A 26469-nucleotide genomic window follows, 5' to 3' on the forward strand; every position below is an offset into this window, starting at 1 on the left:
TTAGAGTTACCAGCCTCAGAAATTGCAGCCCAAATAAATGCTTCACAGAGTTCAAGTAACAGACACATCTCAACATCAACTGTTCAGAGGAGACTGTGTGAATCAGGCCTTCATGGCCGAATTGCTGCAAAGAAACCACTACTAAAGGACACCAATAAGAAGAAAAGACTTGCTTGGGCCAAGAAACACGAGCAATGGACATTAGACCGGTGGAAATATGTCCTTTGGTCTGGAGTCCAAATTGGAGATTTCTGGTTCCAACGGCCGTGTCTTTGTGAGACGCGGTGTGTGTGAACGAATGATCTCCGCATGTGTAGTTCCCACCATAACGCATGGAGGAGGAGGTGTTACGGTGTGGGGGTGCTTTGCTGGTGACACTGTCTGTGATTTATTTAGAATTCAAGGCACACTTAACCAGCATGGCTACCACAGCATTCTGCAGCGATACACCATCCCATCTAATTTGGGCTTAGTGGGACTATCATTTGTTTTTCAAAAGGACAATGACCCAACACATCTCCAGGCTGTGTAAGGGCTATTTTACCAAGGAGGAGAGTGATGGAGTGCTACATCAGATGACCTGGCCTCCACAATCCCCCGACCTCAACCAAATTGAGATGGTTTGGGATGAGTCGGACCGCAGAGTGAAGGAAAAGCAGCCAACAAGTGCTCAGCATATGTGGGAACTCTTTCAAGACTGTTGGAAAAGCATTCCAGGTGAAGCTGGTTGAGAGAATGCCAAGAGTGTGCAAAGCTGTCATCAAGGCAAAGGGTGGCTATTTGAAGAATCTCAAATATAAAATATATTTTGATTTGTTTAACACTTTTTTGGTTACTACATGATTCCATATGTGTTATTTCATAGTTTTGATGTCTTCAATATTATTCTACAATGTAGAAAATAGTAAAAATAAAGAAGAACCCTTGAATGAGTAGGTGTTCTAAAACTTTTGATCGGTAGTGTACTGCGGACAAGAAAAGGCCACTTTAAAAAGTGCAGTTTTCTCACATAACACAATGCCACAGATGTCTCAAGTTTTGAGAGAGCGCGTAATTGGCATGCTGACTGCAGGAATGTCCACCAGAGCTGTTGCCAGAGAACTGAATGTTCATTTCTCTACCATAAGCGGCTTCCAACCGGCCTCACAACCGCAGACCACGTGTAACCAAGACAGCTGAGGAATATTTATGTCTGTAATGAAGCCATTTTGTGGGGAAAAACTCATTCTGATTGGCTGGGCCTGGCTCCCTATGTGGGTGGGCCTATGCCCTTCAAGTCCCACCCATGGCTGCACCCCTGCCCAGTCATGTGAAATCCATAGATTAGGGCCTAATGAATTTATTTGAATTGACTAATTTCCTTGAACTGTAACTCAGTAAAATCTTTGAACATGTTGCAGCTTGTGTTTATATTTTTGTTCAGTATAATTACATTAGCTTACTGTATTATCCATCCTCATGCTGCTGCTTAGTTGACCAAGTGGGCAGTTCCCTGTTTTCCACTGCTACTGCTACTCTTCTGTTTATCATGATCTGTGTTATTCTCCTAGCTAATTACATTAATTTCCCCCAAATGGCCTTGTCATCCTCCTCCCTGCTGTATAGTCTCACCAAGGGCAGGCCTCCTGGCCTCCAGGGCATCTTCAGTGCTGAACAGAGTCTTAGGGTAGCGGATGAAGATCTTGGTCCTTCAAAGAGATATGGAATTATACATCAACGACATACTGTCTCGTGTTTCTCCTCACAACATGACTAAGGGAAATGTATGTCCCCTTCCTTCTCTCTCTGTGTGTACCTACTTGCCCAGTTTGTATTCCTCTGGTTTGTAGCCCAGGTGTTGGACCAGTGTGGTTACTCCATCAGCCAGTCTGCCCTCCCAGTTAGGCCACGTCCCGGGACACAGAGACTTGTACCTTTGGTTACAGAAATGTATATAGTTAATATAGAAACTGTGGTTATAGAAACATGTAAACAGAGTGACATAATATAGACACACACACACACACACACACACACACACTGACCTCTGTAGGAAGGCTTCGTAGCATCGGCGGTAGGCAAACCCAGCTCTCCTGACCCTCAGGTTCTCCATCAGACCCAGATACTTGACCTGGTGTCTGACCAGAGCCTCATCAAACCTCCCTGGGGAGAGTGAGAATATTGAATTGACTGATTGATTGATAAATTGACTGATTGACTTCACAGGGTGTATGATTACCTGACTGCTTGGCATCGTTGGGTTTGATACAGCGCACATAGGATGGCTCCTTGGACATCAGGATCTCTATCAGTTTGGCCAGGCTGTTCTTAAACTGAGTGGCAGCCTACAGAGGGAAGCAGAGTGGTGAGATATCAAACTGTGTGTGTGTGTGTGCGTGCTTGCGTCTATGTGTGTGTGCGTGCGTATCTCACTGTTTCTGGGCGTTTTTGGTCAGTCACTTCCTCTCTGTGGAAGCACTGACTCAGGACCTGGTTATCTGACTGGCATATGACCTGGACAGAGAAAGCACACCACAGAACCATGTAAACACAACACACCAAAACATCCCCCACACTCTATACCTACTGTTGTGTACACACATAAACCATGTGTGGGAGATCTGAGAGAGATCATGGGAAACCTGTAGTAGTTGTGTGGTGAGTGTGAGTGTGTGGTCTGTGTGTTCTCATTTCTCCATTGTTGCTCCAGCCTCGCCTCTTTCAGGTTTCTGTAGAGAAGGTCATTGTTCTTGTCCAGAAACCCTTTGATACAGATGAACACAAAATATTACAAAAAGTATGTGTGAGGATGAAATCAGTTAATTCTTTTCTGCAGTTTTACTATTGCCAGATTGATTAGCTAGCTCACCATTGACAGTGTAGTTGACCTCTCCTGCATAATGAATCAGTCTGAACTCCTCTCTGCCCACCGCCTTGCGAGTCTTCCCATTCGCCAACTTGTGACTGACAGACATACAGAGACAAATCATATATTAGATACAGAGCCACAAATATACACACAAAAACATATTTGGAATATGGTGCAAATACACAAACAAACTGTGAAGGCACCCATGTGTTTTGTGCATGTGTGTGTGTAAAAGAGACTCACGTGACAAAATGTGCATGGCCTCCCAAAGTGTCCTCAAGCTTCTTGAGGAAGGAGATATCGCTGGGCTCTCCTGGTCTCAAACACTCCTCATCCTAAAACACATTCCACATTTATACATTAACATTCAACTAGAGACAGGGAGAGGACAGAGGGCGAGCGATACTAGAAAGAGGTGAAAGGCTAAAGAGAGTCAAATAAACTACTAAACTGAAGTGAATGCCAGTCATTCTCACCAGGATGGAGATGAAGCCTTTGTGCTTTTCCTCTACCAGGTCACAGATATTCTTGTTGTCGAAGTACTTCACCGGCTCCCACTGAAATACACAGTATCATTAGCGAACTACACCCTCATCACTACTTGACAATATGCTTTTCTTAGTATACCTTAATTCTTGTTTTGTCTATTTGAATGAAAACACCCCTCTCTTTCTCTGAGTACCCCTCAACCCTCCCTGACTCACTGTGATGCCCTCTGCCTTGTACTCCTCCTGCTCAGACTTGAGGGTGAGCTCAATGAACAGCTGCTGTAGCTTCTCATTGCAGTAGTTGATGCAGAACTGCTCAAAACTACAGGGAGATGGTTAGGGTTAAAAATATGGCACAAAACAACTGTGCTACAATATGTTTTGTATTTATTTATTAACCTTTATTTAACCAGGGGAACCCACTGAGACCAGGGTCTCATTCCTGAGAACAACAGTTCAAGCAATGTGAGCAACAAATTTAAGCATGATCACTACAAAATTACAGTTACAACACTTCAAATAAATTACGTTACATTCAAAAGGGCAGTAGAAACAAATATACAGTGCTTTCCACATTTTGTTACGTTACAGCCTTATTCTAAAATTGATGAAATAGTTTTTTCCCCTCATCAATCTACACACAATACCCCATAATGACAAAGCAAAAACAGGTTTCTTGAAAATTTTGCTAATTTATAAAAAATAAAAAACCTGAAATATCACATTTATAATACCAGTCAAAAGGTTGGACACACCTACTCTATCAAGGTTTTTTTTTTATTTTTACTATTTTCTACATTGCAGAATAATAGTGAAGACATCAAAACTATGAAATAACACCTTTTGAATCATGTAGTAACCAAAAAAGTGTTAAACAAATCAAAATATATTTTATATTTGAGATTCTTCAAATAGCCACCCTTTGTCTTGATGACAGCTTTGCACACTCTTGGCATTCTCTCAACCAGCTTCATGAGGTAGTCACATGGAATGAATTTCAATTAACAGGTGTACCTTGTTAATTTGTGGAATTTCATTCCTTCTTAATGCGTTTAAGCCAATCAATTGTGTTGTGACAAGGTAGGGTTGGTATAGAGAAGATATCCCTGTTTGGTAAAAGACCAAGTCCATATTATGGCAAGAAAAGCTCAAATAAGCAAAGAGAAATGACAGTCCATTATTACTTTAAGACATGAAGGTCAGTCAATCCGGAAAATTTGAACGTTTCTTCAAGTGCAGTCACAAAAACCATCAAGCGCTATGATGAAACTGGCTCTCATGAGGACCGCCTCAAATTAATGCTTCACAGAGTTCAAGTAACAGACACATCTCAACATCAACTGTTCAGAGGAGACTGTGTGAATCAGTCCTTCATGGTCGAATTTCTGCAAAGAAACCACTACTAAAGGACACCAATAAGAAGAAGAGACTTGCTTGGGCCAAGAAACACGAGCAATGGACATTAGACCGGTGGAAATCTGTCCTTTGGTCTGGAGTGTGTGGGTGAACGGATGACCTCTGCATGTGTATTTCCCACTGTAAAGCATGGAGGAGGAGGTGTTATGGTGTGGGGGTGCTTTGCTGGTCACACTGTCTGTGATTTATTTAGAATTCAAGGCACACTTAACCAGCATGGCTACCACAGCGTTCTGCAGCGATATACCATTCCATCTGGTTTGGGCTTAGTGGGACTGTCATTTGTTTTTCAACAGGACAATGACCCAACACAACTCCAGGCTGTGTAAGGGCTATTTTACCAAGAAGGAGAGTGATGGAGTGCTGCATCAGATGACCTGGCCTCCAAAATCCCCCGACCTCAACCCAATTGAGATGGTTTGGGATGAGTCGGACCGCAGAGGGAAGGAAAAGCAGCCAACAAGTGCTCAGCATATGTGGGAACTCCTTCAAGACTGTTGGAAAAGCATTCCTCATGAAGCTGGTTTAGAGAATGCCAAGAGTGTGCAAAGCTGTCATCAAGGCAAAGGGTGGCTACTTTGAAGAATGTAAAATATAAAATATATTTTGATTTGTTTAACACTTGATTCCATATGTGTTATTTCATAGTGTTGATGTCTTCACTATTATTCTACAATGTAGAAAATAGTACAAATAAAGAAAAACCCTTGAATGAGTAGGTGTTCTAAAACTTTTGACCGGTAGTGTATGTAAATTAGATTTTTCTGTATTTCATTTTCAATAAATGTGCAAAGCATTTCTAAAACCATGTTTTCACTTTGTCATTATGGGGTATTGTGTGTAGATGGGTGACAGAAACATCTATTTAATACATTTTGAATTCTGGCTGTAACACAACAAAATGTGGAATAAATCGACGGGTATGAATACTTTCTGAAGGCACTGTATATCAACATGTCCAGGTGAACAGGCTACACTGATAACTCGTGCTTGGCTCCCAAGTTTCTAAACCATACCATACCATCTTTGGTATAGTGTGGCCATAATATTTGAATTGAGGAAATGTGATCACAATCAAATTAGGATATTTTAGTGATCCGCAGTAGAAGACGTCCTAAATGCCCCCCAGCCTGCAGATGTGAGCTAAACCGTACACTTGCACTTAAGATGCGTTTTTAGGCTATGGATGAGAAAGTTAACTGCTAAATCCAAAAGTTTAGCTCAGTTGTAATGCTGCTTTGCGCTCTATTAACAGCAAGGGTTGCATTAAATAGGAACAATATTTTTTTACTTACGCATTTGCCGATGTTCAATTCAATGGCACAAAACGTATAAACAAAATAATTCACTGTGAAAGTTGATGCATACATATAGGCCCTTCATATATAGGCTATGCGTAGCACTTTGTTTTAAGCATAAATGTATCGAATCAATTATTGTTTTCTTGCTCCAACCGTGAGCAACACCTGTCAAACTCAGACATTTCTCTCAAAACACAGGGATTTCGATTCGCACAGGACTAGTATTATCAGAGGACCTTGGAGTTAGTTGAAAAACAGTAGTTTTTTTCGGCTGGAATTATTACTCTTCTGCGATGTAAAAATGACAGACATAGCAGATTCAGACAGGACTTAAATTACAGATGTGGTGATATGTGCTTGTGCACATCATTACAAAACCGTATCTCCCCCAGTAAACCTAATCAGTGATAAAACGCAAGGCTGCGTGGTAGACTGAATCTAGAGGTTTTAACACAGAGGCTGCAGCGTGCATGCAGATTGAGTCGCCATAGTCAGTTCCTGGGAGGAGGGTTGCTTGAACAATCTTCCCCCTATTTTCAAAAGTGAGACAGGATTTATTTCTATATAGGAAACCAATCTTTACTCGCAACTAATTTGTCAGTTTATCAATGTGTGTTTTAAAGGACAGCTTATCGTCAATCCAAATACCTAGATACTTATAAAGGGGGACTAACTCAATTTGGGCTCCTCTCAAGGTACAGATACGCAAGTCATTAGGATCAATTTTACGAGACCTGGAGAAAAACATAAACTTGGTTTTATCAACATTTACCACTAATTTAAGATCGGTGAGTGATTCTTGAATTGAGTCAAAGCAAAGCAATTACATACTGTACAACACATTGCTATTAAACACATATTCATGCACTGAGTAAATTAACAAAAATGTGTTCAGGTACCTATTGTGCTGGAAAACCTCAAAGCCATAGATATCCAGCAGTCCTATGACTGATGATGAGCCTTTACTGCTGTTGTACACTTCATCCTGCAGATAGACAGCACACAATACACTCAGTTTTGGAGGTAGGAAGCAGCATTAGGTAGCTAGCAAAGAGAGGAGCAGTAACTACGAGCAAATAAGCAAATTGTTTTGCTAGCTAGCTATCATGAGTGATGCTTGTGTGAGACCTTGAAAGCCAGAGACTGGTTGATCTTCACCACCAGCCAGGTGAAGGTACGGCCGTACACCGCTTTGGCCAAGGCATCACGGGCTGCCACAGCCTGCTCGAAACTCAACGGGCTTATCATCTGGAACACAAACACACACAAGTGAGCATGCATGCGCACACACACACATACAGTACCAGTCAAAAGTTTGGACACACCTACTCATTCCAGGGTTTTTCTTTATTTTTTACTATTTTCTACATTGCAGAATAATAGTGAAGACATCAAAATTATGAAATAACACAGATTCTTCAAAGTAGCCACCCTTTGCCTTGATGACAGCTTTGCACACTCTTGGCATTCTCTCAACCAGCTTCATGAGGTAGTCACCTGGAATGCATTTCAATTAACAGGTGTGCCTTGTTAAAAGTTAATTTGTGGAATTTCTTTCCTTCTTAATTGTGTTGTGTTGTGACAAGGTAGGGGAACATTTCAAGAACTTTCAAAGTTTCTTCAAGTGCAGTCGCAAAAAACATCAAGCTCTATGATGAAACTGGCTCTCATGAGGACCGCCACAGGATTGGAAGACCCAGAGTTACCTCTGCTGCAGAGGATAAGTTCATTAGAGTTACCAGCCTCAGAAACTGCAGCTCAAATAAATGCTTCACAGAGTTCAAGTAACAGACACATCTCAACATCAACTGTTCAGAGGAGATTGTGTGAATCAGGCCTTCATGGTCGAATTGCTGCAAAGAAACCACTACTAAAGGACACCAATAAGAAGAAGAGACTTGCTTGGGCCAAGAAACACGAGCAATGGACATTAGACCGGTGGAAATCTATCCTTTGGTCTGATGAGTCCAAATTTGAGATTTGTTTAAAATTTGTTTAACACTTTTTTGTTACTACCTGATTCCATATGTGTTATTTCATAGTTTTGATGTCTTCAATATTATTCTACAATGTAGAAAATAGTAAAAGTAAAGACAAACCCTTGAATGAGTAGGTGTGTCCAAACTTTTGACTGGTACTGTACATATTGGAAATTAGAGATGCAAAATACTTTAATGTGTTATCCTCTGGGCTCAGCTGAACTGTATCAGTACCCTCTCTTTAAAACCTAAATCTAAATATGCATGCCATACACATCAAAGGCATACTGCTTTACTTGTTTGTAAGTGGGATATTACATTATATTATATTACCAGGCATAGTTCTGTATCAAGTGAAACAGCCCACCATAGACACTCACCTCCTCCCCTTTGGCAGTGAGTTTCTTATGAGTGAGAGCCTCTCTCAATGCTGCTCCATCCACACCCAGCAGCTGCAGAACAAGCAGGACAACATCAACATCTGCCTTTAGAATGGGGAATATGTGTGTGTGCGTGTGTTTGTGTGTGTGTGTGTTTGTTGGGGGGAGGAGGGTATCGTTCATCTTCATAGTTCCAACCTTCGACAGGTATTTGAGCTGTGGCTCAGTGGTGATCTGGTTTTCCCCATTCTCTCCTTCTCCAAACTGAGTGTTCCCAAGATGGAGGACACTGGCAATTATATTCCACAGATCCTAAAGAGGGAGAGAGAACAGACAAATTTAAAGCATGGTCATGGTGAAACTTTGGGTTGAGTGAAATTTGTTTGCAGTGAAAAACGGTGTGCAGTATTATTATACACAAAAAAAATTCTAACCTCCACCTCATCCTCATGTAAGCCGATGATAGTCAGGGCCTTCCTCATTGTTTTCCAGTCATTCTTATCATTGATGGAGCTCACCCTAGGACAGCAACCCTGAGAGGAACAGGACATCACTGATCAAATAACTGCACACACACACACACACACACACGTGCGCACGCACAAACACACACCTTGACCAGGTATTGGTATTTCTGGGCATTTCTCTCCAGGCCCAGCTTGCTGAGAAGGTCCTGTTTTCCTCCCTCGAGCAGCTGGTAGAAAATATGGAAGTTCCTCTCTCCATGGTTCTGGTGCACCACACGGGACTTCTCCAGCAGGTAGTTGAGGATGTGGCCTCCTATCGGCGCCCCCTAGGGGAGGTTAGGGACAGGGACAGTCAAAGTACTGCTAAGTGTGGTCCTACAACATTTTTACATTTTACATTTTAGTCGACGCTCTTATCCAGAGCGACTTACAGTTAGTGAATACATATATTTTTTTTATACTGGCCCCCCGTGGGAATCGAACCCACAACCCTGGCGTTGCAAACGCCATGCTCTATCAACTGAGCTACATCCCTGCCGGCCATTCCCTCCCCTACCCTGGACGACGCTGGGCCAATTGTGTGCCGCCCATGAGGCTCCCGGTCGCGGCCGGCTGCGACAGAGCCTGGATTCGAACCAGGATCTCTAGTGGCACAGTTAGAGCTGCTTTAAAGACGATTTATGCTTGATCCGAAAATCCGGTCCGGAGGCTCCGTACGGAGGATGTGACACAATATAAACACAAACTCACTTCCTTGACAACTTTCTTCATAACAGCTCTGCTCCGCAAAGCGCAAGAAGTATGAATGTCCGGACTTCTGCAGAGGCCGCATCGCAGTAAATGCTGTACAGCCAATGCAGATTCCGGAATGACCATAAATCGGCTTTTAGCTGAATCATGCCCTCATGACTTAGACTCATAGTAAGGCATGCAGTATGTTAAGATCTGAATGCAAAATGTTTTAGCTATGCACAATCTTTTGATGGATTGGAGTGTCAGCGATAGTAGAATTACGTGTGGAAAATCCCTTAACCCAGGAGCCAAAGGAAGGAAGAACAACAGGCTTACCCTGAAGTCAAACTGGACATCCATGTATTTGCCAAAACGGCTGGAATTGTCATTTCGCAATGTTTTGGCATTCCCAAAGGCCTGTAGAGAGAGAGCCAGGAAAACAGAGAGAAAGAAGAAGTGAGCGAGGGAAACAACAGAGATAAGATCAAACACAGCTGAGAGATAGGAAACATTAACAGTACAGTAATAGCATGTTCACAGCAGGACGTATCTATTGTTATGGCTTTGTCAGAGATTGGTTCAAATATGCAATGTATCAACATGATTTCCCTCATCCACCAATAGATTTACTTCTTTGAAGCAACATGATTTTGTAGTGGGCCATTCATTTCTCTCATTGATGTTACACCAGTCTCAGTACCCCTGCTATAAATGTTCTTCCTCCTCCAGAGCCTTAGAAGTGCTCATGGGAAGAAATCCTTGGCAGGGGATCTTGGGAGGGGGCGGGGGGTATACGGTACCTCCAGAACAGGGTTGGACTGCAGCAGGCGGTCCCGGAGCGTACTCATGTGGTCAGTGACAGGGCAGGTAGTGGCGTAGTACTGGAGGATCTTCTTGGAGGCCTCAGTCTTCCCTGCTCCGCTCTCCCCAGAGATCAGGATACACTGGTCCCTCCTCTCAGTCCGCATGGCCCGGTACGTGTTGTCTGACACCGCAAAGCTACAGTATAGAGAAACAGAGGGGTGGGATACAAACATGATATCAGCTAATGATTGAGCTCATACTGGTGTTTTCACATACAGTGGATCACGATCATATAGCAAACACACACTACATACTTTAAATGTAATGTACCCAATGCAGATTCATATGTAGGCCTACTGTATGTACATAAAGACATCTACACACTCATGCTGGTCCTGCTGAGTCAGAGAGAGGTTAAGGATCAGGGGTCAGAGGTCAGGGGTCAGAGGGTGACTCACATGTGGGGTGATATCTCGTAGAAGCTGACCCCTCGGTAGCGCTCCATGTGCACCTTGGAGTAGATCTCCAGGTCCTTGTTGGGGTTCACTGACACCAACACTGACCCTATGTAGGTCTGATACAGGGAGACAAAACCCGCACACTGCCATCACCAACCCCTCAAACACAAAACCCACACAAACACTGATATAAAATCAACCTTAACCAAACATTATGTAAAGCTATGTAGTATCAGCCGTGAAGAGGGCACGACAATGCCTCTTCCCCCTCAGGAGGCTGAAAAGATTTGGCATGGGCCCTCAGATCCTCAAAAAGTTATACAGCTTCACCATTGAGAGGATCTTGACTGGCTGCATCACCGCTTGGTATGGCAACTGCTTGGCATCCGACTGCAGGCGCTACAGTACATCACTGGGGCAGAGCTACCTGCCATCCAGGACATCTATATCAGGCGGTGTCAGAGAAAGGCCCTAAAAATGTTCAAAGACTCCACCCACCCAAGTCATAGACTGTTCTCTCTGCTACCGCACGGCAAGCAGTACCGATGCACCAAGTCTGGAACCAACAGGACCCTGGACAGCTTCTACCCCCGAGCCATAAGACTGCTAAATAGTTAGTTAAATCGTTAACCAATAGCTAGCTACCTGGACTATCTGCATTGACCCTTTTGACTCATCACATACGCTGCTGTTACTGTTTATTATCTATCCTGTTGCCTAGTCACTTTATCCCTACCCATATGTACATATTTACCTCAATTACCCCTGCACATCGACTAGGTACTAGTACCCGTGTATATAGCCCAGTTATCGTTACTCATTGTGTAGTTATTCCTTTCTCGTGTAATTTTAATTGGTGGGGGGCGTTAGTTTACACCTGTTGTTTACGAAGCATGTGCCGATAATTTTTATAGGACCAATTTTTCCATAATGACATGATTCTTTACATAAATGAGGTTCTCCCCAAAACGTCGGCGCAAGTTTTCAATGAAGGCCGCCTCGCTGGTGTAGTTCTCCAGCAGGACAAAGTCCTGCACCCCCATCCTGTCCCGCGCTGTCAGAGTACTCTCCATGACTAGATTAACTCTGCCCTCACCACCCACCTCCTAGAGAGAGAGAGAGAGAGAGAGAGAGAGAGAGAGAGAGAGAGAGAGAGAGAGAGAGAGAGAGAGAGAGAGAGAGAGAGAGAGAGAGAGAGAGAGAGAGAGAGAGAGAGAGAGAGAGAGAGAGAGAGAGAGAGAGAGAGAGAGAGAGAGAGAGAGAGAGAGAGACTTCATTGCCTGCTGCTCTTTCCCAGATACACATAATCCCAAATTGACCCCCTGGCCCTACCACTATGCACTTCACCTAGACACGATAGAATTTCACAGGCATAAGCAATATGTTAAAATCCTCACTTTGCCCCCTGATAGGCTTGGAGTAATTTTCCCCACATCGCATACATAACCTCTTAGATCTACACAAGTGCATGGAGGGTTGGGCAGAGGGTCGAGTTGGGATTGGGTGTTTTAGAACACCTACTTATTCAAGGGTTTTCTTCATTTTTACTATTTTCTACATTGTAAAATAATAGTAAAGACATCAAAACTATGAAATAACACATATGGAATCATGTAGTAACCAAAAAAGTGTTGAACAAATCAATATATGTGAGATTCTTCAAACAGCCACCCTTTGCCTTGATGACAGCTTTGCACACTCTTGGCATTCTCTCAACTAGCTTCATGAGGTAGTCACCTGGAATGCATTTCAATTAACAGGTGTTTGTGGAATTTCTTCCCTTCTTAATGTGTTTGAGTCAATCAGTTGTGTTGTGACAAGGTAGGGAGGGGTATACAGGAGATAGCCCTATTTGGTAAAAGCCAAGTCCATATTATGGCAAGAACAGCTCAAATAAGCAAAGAGAAACGACAGTCCATCATTACTTTAAGACATGAAGGTCAGTCAATACGGAAAATGTCAAGAACTTTGAGAAATGTCAAGAAGTGCAGTCGCAAAAACCATCAAGCGCTATGATGAAACTGGCTCTCATGAGGGCCGCCACAGGAATGGAAGACCCAGAATTACATCTGCTGCAGAGGATAAGTTCATTAGAGTTACTAGCCTCAAAAATTGCAGCCCAAATAAATGCTTCACAGAGTTCAAATAACAGACACATCTCAACATCAACTGTTCAGAGGAGACTGTGTGAATCAGGCCTTCATGGTCGAATTGCTGCAAATAAACCACTACTAAACCACTACTAAAGGAAACTATGTAAAGGAAACCAATAAGAAGAAGAGACTTGCTTGGGCCAAGAAACACGAGCAATGGACATTAGACCAGTGAAAATGTGTCCTTTGGTCTGGAGTCCAAATTGGAGATTTCTGGTTCCAACCGCCATGTCTTTGTGAGACGCGGTGTGAGTGAACGGATGATCGCCGCATGTGTATTTCCCACCGTAAAGCACTGTCTATGATTTATTTAGAATTCAAGGCACACTTAACTAGCATGGCTACCACAGCATTCTGCAGCGATATGCCATCCCATCTGGTTTGGGCTTAGTGGGACTATCATTTGTTTTTCAACAGGATAATGACCCAACACACCTCCAGGCTGTGTAAGAGTTATTTTACCAAGAAGGGGATTTTTTGATAGAATGTTTAAAAAAGGTATAATCTTCGTAAATGATATCATCGGTTGGACTGGTGGAGTTATGTCGCACATGCAGCTAACAAAAACATATGGAAATGTCTGCTCTACCCAAAATTACAACCAAATAATTGCAGCCTTACCGCAAAAGTGGAAGAGGAAAGTGGAAGGGGGAGAAAGTAAGGAACTTGTCTGTCGGCCTTGCATTAAAGAACATAATTGGTTAAGGAAAACAGCCGTCCCATATAAATTGCAAAATAGTTAGGAAGAGATCTTTGACGTACCGATCCCATGGCATAGTGTTTATGAACTGACACGCAAAACGACACCGGATTCAAAAATTAGAATCTTTCAATTTAAATTATTATATATCTTGCTACCAATAGAATGTTATTGATATGGGGGATACAATCTTCCCAGCTCTGCAGATTTTGCTGTGAAGAGACAGAATCATTAGATCATTTGTTTTGGTTCTGTCCATTTGTAGCTTGTTTTTGGACACAGGTCCAGGAATGGCTAAAGGATTGCAATATTTACCTGGAGCTAACCTTGCAGATAGCATTACTGGGTGAACTGAAAAGTCATAGTCAATCGATCAATAATATAATAATACTTTTAGCAAAAATGTTTATTTTTAATTCACAATCTGTAGAAGCAATGAGAATAGAAAGGTTCAGAACTTTTGTAAAACATCACAGTACGGTTGAAATATATATGGCAAATAGGAATCCTATATGGATGGTGTTAAGAGATAGATGGGAGGTATTGAATGGAGTTGAAGGATGGGACTAATAACAAATAACAACAAATAATAACAAGATAACTAATAATGTAAGCATACTGTGTCTATAATAAGTATATAGGTTGTATGTTGGGAGCTTTTGGGAAAGAGCACAGTTAGAAAGATATGGCATATAGAAGCAAACCGGATGGACATCATGAAAATGATTGGAGAGGTTGAGAGTAGAAGAAGTTTAGGAGCAAAAACAAATAAAATAGAATTATTGTAAAATTGACTGTGTCCATAAGGTGTAGATAGTAAGTATAGGCTGGAAGTAGAGGCCTGGGCATTGTTGTTCACTAATTTACCCCAAGTAGGGAAAGGATGGCGGGGTTGAAAAGTAATAAAGGGGAGTATATATATAAAAAACATTTTTAAAAAAAGAAGAACAAAAATAGAAAAAAAAGAAGGGGAGTGATGGAGTGCTGCATCAGATGACCTGGCCTCCACAATCCCCCGACCTCAACCAAATTGAGATGGTTTGGGATGAGTCGGACCGCAGAGTGAAGGAAAAGCAGCCAACAAGTGCTCAGCATATGTGGGAACTCCTTCAAGACTGTTGGAAAAGCATTCCAGGTGAAGCTGGTTGAGAGAATGCCAAGAGTGTGCAAAGCTGTCATCAAGGCAAAGGGTGGCTATTTGAAGAATCTCATATATAAAATATATTTTGATTTGTTTAACACTTTTTTGTTCACTACATGATTCCATATGTGTTATTTCATAGTTTTGATGTCTTCACTATTATTCTACAATGTAGAAAATAGTACAAATAAAGAAAAACCCTAGAATGAGTAGGTGTTCTATAACTTTTGACCGGTAGTGTATACTGACAACACCACAGCACTGCAAATAAATACCTCCACAAGAGGCTTGTTAGGAACAACCATATCAACCAGAGGAAAGCACACACAGGACGTTCAGACATGCAGAACACAAATCAAACAATGATGACATTTCAAGAATATAAACAGTGTCTCTAAGCTCCTCTATTGTGTGATTGTGAGATAGCGTATTGGGATGTATATACAGTCAATACAGGCCATAGCCCCAGTCAGGTTCTGACCAATGCTGCTAAAAAGGTGTGTACATGTAAACCATGGTATTCTGATGGCAAACATGACAGGAATTAATACCCAGAGAAGTTCACTGTCATGTCCATCAGAAAAAAATCACAAGGGACCAGACACACAAATAAAAATATACCTACTGTGAATTATCCACCTATGACTGTCCTATAATCCACCAGTACAGACCAGAATTTCAAGGCTAGGCTACATCCTGTATTCCAGCACAGTGCTACTACAACCAATACCCTCTAGTTTGTTTGAGCACTCTCTGTATCTTTTGAACTGAGTAAGCCAGCCATCCCTAACACACACACTCACACACGCATGGACCCCCACCCACAAACATACGCACACGCACACGCACACACACGCACACACAGGGAGAGGAACAATGGGGCCAGGTGCTTTGGGAACACACAGCCCTCTCAGGGGTGTCGTTAGGGGCTTGTTAAGGTAATTAACTGGTCGTTATCTCTCAACACTTAATGGTGGAAAATCCTTGAAACAACAGAAGGACAACAGTGGAGTGAAGCCAAGAACTATGAGCAGAGGAAGGCCAGGAGACACTTCCACTCTGCGCTCCAACCCAGCCCCCCTCTACCTCAGAGTATTGTTCTCCCACTCACTTCTGTAGGTGGCCTTCCTGCAGCCAGTAAAACACAGAGGATCCTTTCTCACACAGACATGAACACATAGCGATTAGCGAAGCAGTCAGATTTTCCGAAGGATACAACGGAAGTATTTTAGGGTCAGCCTTAGGGTCAGGTCTTCATGGCGCTCCATTGAATGTGTATTTTGTTTGTTTTGCTGTTTGTGTGTTTCTCTCAACTCTAATGCTTTAGCTCACACCCTTCTTCTGCCTATTTAAAGGGTTGTGATTGGACTCTCAAGTTTATTTTTTAAAATTGTATTTCACCTTTATTTAACCAGGTAAGCCAGTTGAGAACAAGTTCTCATTTACAACTGCGACCTGGCCAAGATAAAGCAAAGCAGTGCGATAAAAACAACAACACAGAGTTACATATGGGGTAAAACAAAACATAAAGTCAAAAATACAACAGAATATATATATACAGTGTGTGCAAATGTAGCAAGTTATGGAGGTAAGGCAATAAATAGGCTATAGTGCAAAATAATTACAATTAGTATTAACACTGGAATGATAGATGTGCAAGAGATTATGTGCAAATAGAGATACTGGGGTGCAAAAGAGCAAAATAAATAACAATATGGGGATGAGGTAGTTGGGTGAGCTAATTTCAGATGGGCTGTGTACAGGTGCAGTGATCGGTAAGGTGCTCTGACAACTGATGCTTAACGTTAGTGAGTAGTAGTGTAGGCCTAGTTGCTGTTGTCCTGTGGGCCTCAGTGAGAAGATGAGTGCAGTAGGTACTCATCAGAAAAGCACAAGCCTCTGGGTCAGGGGCGTCATGCTCCCATTATTTTAGAGGGGACAGCTTTTTCCTGCAATATAGAACCATAATCATTATGCCCAATTCCATGTCAACATTATGTATATTTTTCTGCGTAGATTATATTCTAAGCATACCTCTTTACCTGTTCAATTGTAATTTTAATTAATAATGCACATTGATTCTTTAATGCCTTAAGGGTCGTTCCACCTCAAAAAGCACAAGAAAGAGGATTCCGACACCCACCATCTCAGATGGTTCTAAAATCGTTTTTTGTTGTTAAAAACAGATAAGATTAGCATTCCTGCAACATTATTTTGTTGAAATATAATTTGATCTCTGAGAAATTAAGCTAATTGATTGCACACAAATTGGTCATTTTAATTTATAGGATTCATATAATATTCAGTAAATATAGTACGTACTCTAACCTCTGATTTGGACAAAACAAATTTGAACAATAAATTAGACATGAGGAATCCCAAAGAAATATCAGAAGCCACCCACGGACCCCCCACGCCAATTCCATCCCAACAACAATGATATAGTATCAGTTCTTTATGTTTGACAAGTAGTATGGAGCTGCGGCTCAGAGGATTGTTTCTTGATCCCATGTAATGTATTCTCTGTTAATTTGGTGATATTTTCTTTCCCCTGTTCAGAGAAAATAGTAATTGAAGTTTTTCTCAATACATTTCAGTCAACGGGAAAAGATGAGTGCCACAGGGTTGACATTTTCCTCAATACATTGCAGTCACTGGGAAAAGATGAGAGTCACAGGGTTGACGTTTTTCTCAATACATTGCAGTCAATGGGAAAAGATAAGCATCAACCAATTGAATCTTATGAATTGCAGTCAATGGGAAAAGTGTTACAGGGTTGATGCCTAAGTGAATACATTGCATTCAATGGGGGAAGATGAGCATCACAATATGGACGCATAGAAAAATCCATCACAGACATGAAACCTAATCCTCCCTCCCTCCCTCCCTCCCTCCCTCCCTCCCTCCCTCCCTCCCTCCCTCCCTCCCTCCCTCCCTCCCTCCCTCCTCCCTCCCTCCCTCCCTCCCTCACCCTCTCCCTCTATACTTCCTCCCCCTTTATTATATCTCCCTCCTTCTTTCCCCCTTCCCTCTAATCTATTGCAGTCAATGGGAAAAGATGAGTGTCACAGGGTTGAAGTTTTTCTCAGTACATTGCAGTCAATGGGAAAAGATGAGTGTCACAGGGTTGATGTTTATCTCAATACATTGCAGTCAATGGGAAAAAACATGTTGTCAATACATTGCAGTCAATGGGAAAAGATGAGTGTCACATGGTTGTTTTTTTGAATACATTGCAGTCAATGGAAAAGATGAGTGCCACAGTTTGAAGTTTTTCTCAGTGCATTGCAGTCAATGGGAAAAGATGATTGTCACTGGTTTGATGTTTCTCTCAATATATTGGGTTCAATGTGAAAAAATGAGTGTCACAGGGTTGATGCTTATGTCAATACATAGCAATCAATGGGAAAAGATAAGCATCAACCAATTTAGTCTTATAAATTGCAGTCAATGGGAAAAGATGTGTCACAGTGTTGACGCTTATGTCAATAGGAAAAGATGAGTGTCATAGGCTTGACGTTCATGTCAATACATTGCAGTCAAAGTGAAAATATGAGTGTCACAGGGTTGATGCCTAAGTGAATACATTGCACTCAATGGGGGAAGATTAGCCTCACAATATGGATGCATAGAAAAAGGTATCATAGACATGACACCCTCTTCTCTCCCTCTCTCTATACCTCCTCCCCCCTCCCTCCCTCTAATCTATTTCTCTCCCTCCCTCTCTCTCCCACCTCCACCTCTCTCTCCACTTTCCCACCTCCACAGAGAGGATATTGACGCATAGATTTGCATCAAGGGTATTGGCGCAGAAGTCAATACATCGCCTTCAAGGCAAAGAAGTTGGTGATAGGTGGTGGGTAAATTGGTGAAAGACTCAGACAGGCAGACAGACAGAGAGACAGAGAGAGACAGACAGACAGGCAGACAGATATATAAACTCACAGACAGACAGACAGACAGGCAGGGAAGCAGGCAGACAGACAAACTCTAAACTCAACCTAACCCTAGCTTCATGTCCACATCCCAGCTCAACCCTAACCCTAGCCATATCTCTAACCCTAGCCCTCCACATCTTGGCTCAGCTCTTGGAGTTAGGGTTGAGCCGGGATGTGAACTAGAAGTTAGTGTTAGGGTTATGGCTAGAGTTGAGCCAAGATGTGGAGATTAAGTGAGGGTTAGGGATAGGATTAGGGTTGAGCCGGGAGATGATATGAAGCTACGGTTAGGGTTAGGGTTAGGGTCGAGCCTAGGTTTAGAGTTGAGCCGGGATGTGGACATGAAGCGAGGGTTAGGGATAAAATCAAATCAAATCAAATGTTATTTGCCACATGCGCCGAATACAACAGGTGTAGACATTACAGTGAAATGCTTACTTACAAGCCCTTAACCAACAATGCATTTTTTAAAGATTTAAAAAATATAAAGTGTTAAGTAAAAAAAATTTAAGCAAATAACTAAAGAGCAGCAGTAAAATAAAATAACAGCAGGGAGGCTATATACAGGGGGGTACCGGTGCAGAGTCAATGTGTTGGGGCATCGGCTAGTCGAGGTAATTGAGGTAATATGTACACGTGGGTAGAGTGAAAGTGACTATGCATAAATAATAAACAGAGTAGCAGCAGCGTAAAAGAGGAGGGTGGGGGTGGGGGGGCAGTGAAAATAGTCTGGGTAGCAATGATTAGCTGTTCAGGAGTCTTATGGCTTGGGGGTAGAAGCTGTTGAGAAGCCTTTTGGACCTAGACTTGGCGCTACGGTACAGCTTGCCATGCGGTAGCAGAGAGAACAGTCTATGATTAGGGTGGCTGGAGTCTTTGACAATTTTGAGGGCCTTCCTCTGACACCGTCTGGCATAGAGGTCCTGGATGGTAGGAAGCTTGGCCCCAGTGATGTACTGGGCCGTACGCACTACCCTCTGTAGTGCCTTGCGGTCGGAGGCTGAGCAGTTGCCATACCAGGCGGTGATGCAACCAGTCAGGATGCTTTCGATGGTGCAGCTGTATAACTTTTTGAGGATCTGAGGACCCATGCCAAATCTTTCCAGTCTCCTGAGGGGGAATAGGCTTTGTCGTGCCCTCTTCACGACTGTCTTGGTGTGTTTGGACCATGATAGTTCGTTGGTGATGTGCACACCAAGGAACTTGAAGCTCTCAACCTGTTCCACTACAGCCCCGTCGATGAGAATGGGGGCGTGCTCAGTCCTATTTTTTTCTTCCTGTAGTCCACAATCATCTCCTTTGTCTTGATCACGTCGAGGGAGAGGTTGTTATGCTGGCACTACACGGCCAGGTCTCGGACTTCCTCCCTATAGGCTGTCTCATCGATGTCGGTGATCAGGCCTACCACTGTTGTGTCGTCAGCACCTTTCTGATGGTGTTGGAGTCGTGCCTGGGTCATGGGTGAACAGGGAGTACAGGAGGGGACTGAGCACGCACCCCTGAGGGGCCCCCGTGTTGAGGATCAGTGTGGCAGATGTGTTGTTACCTACCCTTACCACCTGGGGGCGGCCTGTCAGGAAGTCCAGGATCCAGTTGCAGAGAGAGGTGTTTAGTCCCAGGATCCTTAGCTTAGTGATGAGCTTTGAAGGCACTATGGTGTTGAACGCTGAGCTGTATTCAATGAACAGCATTCTCACATAGGTGTTCCTCTTGTCCAGGTGGGAAAGGGCAGTGTGGAGTGCAATAGAGATTGCATCATCTGTGGATCTGTTGGGGCGGTATGCAAATTGGAGTGGGTCTAGGGTTTCTGGGATAATGGTGTTGATGTGAGCCATGACCAGCCTTTCAAAGCACTTCATGGCTACAGACGTGAGTGCTACGGGTTGGTAGTCTTTAGGCAGGTTATCTTAGTGTCCTTGGGCACAGGGACTATGGTGGTCTGCTTGAAACATGTTGGTATTACTGACTCAGTCAGGGACATGTTGAAAATGTCAGTGAAGACATTTGCCAGTTGGTCAGCACATGCTCGGAGTACACGTGCTGGTAATCCGTCTGGCCCTGCGGCCTTGTGAATGTTGACCTGCTTAAAAGTCTTACTCACATCGGCTACGGAGAGCGTGGTCACATAGTCATCCGGAACAGCTGGTGCTCTCATGCATGCTTCAGTGTTGCTTGCCTCGAAGCGAGCATAGAAATGATTTAGCTTGTCTGGTAGGCTTGTGTCACTGGGCAGCTCGCGGCTGTTCTTCCTTTTGTAGTCTGTAATAGTTTTCAAGCCCTGCCACATCCGAAGAGTGTCAGAGCCGGTGTAGTACGATTCAATCTTAGTCCGGTATTGACTCTTTGCCTGTTTGATGGTTCGTCAGAGGGCATAGCGGGATTTCTTATAAGCGTCCGGGTTAGAGTCCCGCTCCTTGAAAGCGGCAGCTCTACCCTTTAGCTCAGTGTGGATGTTGCCTGTAATCCATGGCTTCAGGTTGGGGTATGTACGTACGGTCACTGTGGGGACATCGATGCACTTATTGTTGAAGCCAGTGACTGATGTGGTGTACTCCTCAATGCTATCTGAAGAATCCCTGAACATATTCCAGTCTGTGCTAGCAAAACAGTCCTGTAGCTTAGCATCTGCATCATCTGACCACTTTTTTATTAACCGAGTCACTGGTGCTTCCTGCTTTAGTTTTTGCTTATAAGCAGGAATCAGGAGGATAGCGTTATGGTCAGATTTGCCAAATGGAGGGCTAGGGAGAGCTTTGTATGCGTCTCTGTGTGTGGAGTAAAGGTGGTCTAGAGTTTTTTTTCCCTCCCGTTGCATATTTCACATGCTGGTAGAAATTAGGTAGAACGGATTTAAGTTTCCCTGCATTAAAGTCCCCAGCCACTAGGATCGCTGCCTCTGGATGAGCGTTTTCCTGTTTACTTATGGCCTTATACAGCTCATTGAGTGCAATCTTAATGCCAGCTTCGGTTTGTGGTGGTAGATACAAAAAATATAGATGAAAAGTCTCTTGGTAAATAATGTGGTCTACAGCTTATCGTGAGATACTCTACCTCAGGAGAGCAAAACCTAGAGACTTCCTTAGTATTAGATTTCGTCCAATTTTTTCCCTCCCGTTGCATATTTCACATGCTGGTAGAAATTAGGTAGAACGGATTTAAGTTTCCCTGCATTAAAGTCCCCAGCCACTAGGATCGCTGCCTCTGGATGAGCGTTTTCCTGTTTACTTATGGCCTTATACAGCTCATTGAGTGCAATCTTAATGCCAGCTTCGGTTTGTGGTGGTAGATACAAAAAATATAGATGAAAAGTCTCTTGGTAAATAATGTGGTCTACAGCTTATCGTGAGATACTCTACCTCAGGAGAGCAAAACCTAGAGACTTCCTTAGTATTAGATTTTGTGCACCAGCTGTTGTTTACAAATATACACAGACCGCCACCCCTTGTCTTACCGGAGTCAGCTGTTCTATCCTGACGTGTAGCTGTATGTTGTCCATGTCGTCGTTCAGCCACGACTCGGTGAAACATAAGATATTACAGTTTTTAATGTCCCATTGGTAGGATAACCGTAATCTTAGGTCGTCCAATTTGTTCTCAAATGATTGAACATTGGCTAATAGGATTGATGGAAGAGGCAGTTTACTCGCTCGCCGTCGGATCCTTACAAGGCACCCCGACCTATGTCCACGATATCTCTGTCTCTTTCTCATGCGAATGACAGGGATTTGGGCCTTGTCGGGTGTCTGTAGGATATCCTTCGCGTCCGGCTCGTTGAAGAAAATATATTTGTTCAATACGAGGTGAGTAATCACTGTCCTGATATCCAGAAGCTCTTTTTGGTCATAAGAGACCGTGGCAGAAACATTATGTACAGAATAAATTACAAATAACACTAAAAAACACACATAATAGTACAATTGGTTAGAGGGCTGTAAAACGGCAGCCACCTTCTCCGGCGCCACTTTTTGGGTTAGGGTTGAGCCGGGAGTTGATATAAAGCTAGGGTTAGGGTTAGGGTTAGGGTTGAGGCTAGGTTTAGGGTTGAGCCGGGATGTGGACATGAAGCCAGGGTTAGAGTTAGGGCCTCAATCCTAGACATAACCCTAACCTTAATCCAATGAACAATTAATTAATTTGCCCCTCCCCCCACTACATGGCAGAAAAGTAGGCCTCACTTGAAGCCTGACCTAGAGTTCATGTGCTTTGAGCGACATCGGCAGAACGGTTGAGGCTAGAAACAAAATTCAAGCCTGGGATCGTTCAACAGATGCTCCCAATGAACACAAGCCTACATCTGACTATGTGAAATTAACTCTTCACAGTGAAAACTTGGTCCCACAGAGAACAAGGCTTTTCTTCCATAGAAAAGCATTATCTACAGCCCTGACATAACCATGATGCCCCCGTTGACTGCTATTGAGCTAGCTAACCATCCTTGCACACAACCAATCATGAACCTATAGGGATTCCCTGTGATAAGGTTCAGCTTTCTGTGGCAACAGGAAGTGTATTAATTCATCCTCAACATGGCCTTTCATTCTCTCCCTGCTGCAGTTACACAAAAACACTGTCTTCCATCTGTAGAACGGTCAATTCTTAACGCAAAGACTTGAAACTCAAGGTATCATTAAAGAGTGTCCCCAGGAAGCCGTACATTGTCTGTCTGTCTGCCTGCCTAACTGCCTGCATGTATGTCTGTCTGTCTGTCTGTCTGCCTGTCAGCCTGTCTGTCTGTCTGTGTCTGTCTGTCGGCCTGTCTGTGGAAGAGAGGAGGGAGAGAGAGAAGGGAGAGGGAGAGAGAGAAATTAGAGGCAGGGGAGGCAAGGAAAGAAGGAGGGAGAGAGAATGGAGGGGGGAGGAGAGAGATAAAAGGGGGAGAGTGAGGGTGGGGGAGAGAGGAGGAAGAGGGTGAAGGAGGGATGGGGGAGAGAGAGGAGGGAGAGAGAGATGAGACGAGGGGGAGGCAGGGAAAGAAGGAGGGAGTGAGATTGGAGGGGGAGGAGGGAGGAGGGAGAGCGAGAGAAGGGGGAGAGTAAGGGAGGGGGAGAGAGGGGAGAGAAAGACGGAGAGTGTGAGAGAGGAGGGAGCTGGTGGAGGGGGTGAAAGAAGGGGGAGGGAGAGAGAAGAGAATGAGGGGGGATAAAGAGAAGGTAGAGAGTGAGAGAGCGACAGACATTAAATAAAAAAATAAGAATTCAAATAGCACTGCAGCAGTAATCAAAATGCGATTTTTATGTATGTACACCTGGAGAATCTACAAAACATATACTAAGAATAATATGTACAGCAGTAGATATATTAGAATGCGCTATGTCAAGAATCCAGTATATAAATAAATATGTGGTGTGTATAAACAGTGTAACTAAAATACAATGTACAGTAGTAGAAATATTAGAATGAGCTATGTCAGAGATACAGAATTTAAATACACAGTGTGAAATGGGAAGTGTCCAGTGGTTCAATCTCTCTATAACATGTGACAGCAGTGTTGGCTGTGTGAGTATAAAAAAAATATGTATTCACTAACTGTAAGTCGCTCTGGATAAGAGCGTCTGCTAAATGACTAAAATGTAAATGTAAATGAATGTGTGAGTGAGTGTGTGTATGTATGTGTGTGTGTTTGTGAGTATGAGGTGTGTGTGTTATAGCTTGTGTGTGTATAGTGTGCATCACTCATTCACACAATAAACACGGGTTGCATGGGTTGCTGTCATAACTGGTTCATAGACAGAAGAAAGAAAACCAATATGTAATTTTGTAATTTGGATAACTATCCCTTTAACAAGGGGGGGGTCAGAACCTGGTAATATCAGAATGTAGGATGGGACATAAACCCAACAACTTCAATGACTAATTTCTTTGAACAGGGAAAACAAACATCACCAAGAATACATTACATAGGATGAAGAAACAATACTACGTGTCGCAGCTCCATACTAATTGTTAAACATAGAGAACTGATACTATATACTCGTTGTTGGGGTTGGAATTGGAGTAGGGCAGGGATCATCAACTACAGTGCCTTCGGAAAGTATTCAGACCCCTTGACTTTTTCCTACACATTGTTACGTTACAGCCTTATTCTAAAATGTATTAAATAATTACATACTCAGCAATCTACACACAATACCCCATAATGCCAAAGCCTAAACAGGTTTTTAGAAGTTTTTGCAAATGTATAACAAAGCCAAAACATAAATGTCTTATTTACATAAGTATTCAGACCATTTGCTATGAGACTCGAAATTGAGCTCAGGTGCATCCTGTTTCCATTGATCATCCTTGAGATGTTTCTACAACTTCATTGGAGTCCACATGTGGTAAATTCAATTGATTGGACATGATTTGGAAAGGCACACACCTGTCTATATAAGGTCCCACAGTTGACAATGCAAGTCAGAGCAAGAACCAAGCCATGAGGTCGAAGGAATTGTCCGTAGAGCTCCGAGACATGATTGTGTCGAGGCACAGATCTGGGGAAGGGTACACATTTTTTTTGGCAGCATTGAAGGTCCCCAAGAACACAGTGGCCTCCATCATTCTTAAATGGAAGAAGTTTGGAACCACCAAGATTCTTCCTAGAGCTGGCCCGCCCGGCCATACTGAGCAATTGGGGGAGAAGGGCCTTGGTCAGGGAGGTGACCAAGAACCCAATGGTTACTCTGACAGAGCTCTAGAGTTCCTCTGTGGAGATGGGAGAACCTTCCAGAAGGACAACCATCTCTGCAGCAGTCCCCCAATCAGGCCTTTATGGTAGAGTGGCCAGACGGAAGCCACTCCTCAGTAAAAGGCACATGACAGCCCGCTTGGAGTTTGCCAAAAGGTACCTAAAGACTCTCAGACCATGAGAAACAAGATTCTCTGGTCTGATGAAACCAAGATTGAACTCTTTGGCCTGAATTTTTAAGCGTCACGTCTGGAGGAAACCTGGCACCATCCCTACGGTTAAGCATGGTGGTGGCAGCATCATGCTGTGGGGATGTTTTTCAGCGGCAGGGACTGGGAGACTAGTCAGGATCAAGGCAAAGATGAACGGAGCAAAGTACAGAGAGATCCTTGATGAAAACCTGCTCCAGAGCGCTCAGGACCTCAGACTGGGACGAAGGTTCACCTTCCAACAGAACAACGACCCTAAGCACACAGCCAAGACAACGCAGGAGTGGCTTCGGGACAAGTCTCTGAATGTCCTTGAGTGGCCCAGCCAGAGCCCGAACTTGAACCCGATCGAACAACTCTGGAGAAACCTGAAAATAGCTGTGCAGTTGATGCTCCCCATCCAACCTGACAGAGCTTGAGAGGATCTGCAGAGAAGAATGCGAGAAACTACCCAAATACAGGTGTGCCAAGCTTGTAGCGTCATACCCAAGAAGACTTGAGGCTGTAATCGCTGCCAAAGGTGCTTCAACAAAATACTGTGTAAAGGGTCTGAATACTTATGTAAATATGATTTTTCAATTTTTTATTTGTAATAAATTAGCACACATTCCTACAAACCTGTTTTTGCTTTGTCATTATGGGGTATTGTGTGTAGGGAACAAAACTATTTAATCTGTTTTAGAATAAGGCTGTAACCTAACAAAATATGGAAAAAGTCAAGGGGTTTGAATACTTTTCTATTTTTTCTTGAGTGGATGGTTGGGGGGGCCGGAACATAACAATTTTTAG

The 26469-nt window shown here is 43.2% G+C and overlaps 1 protein-coding gene across 7 annotated transcripts in view; it reads right to left on the bottom strand.

The window, feature by feature from the left end:
- LOC121573670 (unconventional myosin-Ic) overlaps positions 1–26469 on the bottom strand; it is a 64803-nt gene that overhangs the window by 11502 nt on the left and 26832 nt on the right. For 4 of the 7 annotated variants that reach the window (XR_006002076.1, XM_041885823.1, XM_041885820.1 and 1 more), the window contains exons 2-20: positions 11821–11979; positions 10874–10989; positions 10412–10610; positions 9948–10028; positions 9026–9205; positions 8847–8945; positions 8413–8724; positions 7182–7301; positions 6953–7038; positions 3553–3658; positions 3325–3405; positions 3092–3183; positions 2849–2943; positions 2696–2742; positions 2413–2493; positions 2219–2324; positions 2025–2142; positions 1800–1913; positions 1612–1688 (exon numbers count right to left, since the gene is read on the bottom strand). Coding sequence is in view for 6 of the 7 variants with exons in the window: in XM_041885820.1 (XP_041741754.1) it covers positions 1612–1688; positions 1800–1913; positions 2025–2142; positions 2219–2324; positions 2413–2493; positions 2696–2742; positions 2849–2943; positions 3092–3183; positions 3325–3405; positions 3553–3658; positions 6953–7038; positions 7182–7301; positions 8413–8724; positions 8847–8945; positions 9026–9205; positions 9948–10028; positions 10412–10610; positions 10874–10989; positions 11821–11979 (2269 nt within the window). In the remaining variant the exon portion in view is untranslated. Of the gene's footprint in view, positions 1–1611; positions 1689–1799; positions 1914–2024; positions 2143–2218; positions 2325–2412; positions 2494–2695; positions 2743–2848; positions 2944–3091; positions 3184–3324; positions 3406–3552; positions 3659–6952; positions 7039–7181; positions 7302–8412; positions 8725–8846; positions 8946–9025; positions 9206–9947; positions 10029–10411; positions 10611–10873; positions 10990–11820; positions 11980–15492; positions 15587–26469 lie in introns of those variants that run through there. The other 3 variants (XM_041885825.1, XM_041885826.1, XM_041885822.1) reach the window with 2 other exon arrangements.

The sequence above is a fragment of the Coregonus clupeaformis genome, chromosome 9 (genome assembly GCF_020615455.1).
Source record: "Coregonus clupeaformis isolate EN_2021a chromosome 9, ASM2061545v1, whole genome shotgun sequence".
Classification (NCBI taxonomy): domain Eukaryota; kingdom Metazoa; phylum Chordata; class Actinopteri; order Salmoniformes; family Salmonidae; genus Coregonus; species Coregonus clupeaformis.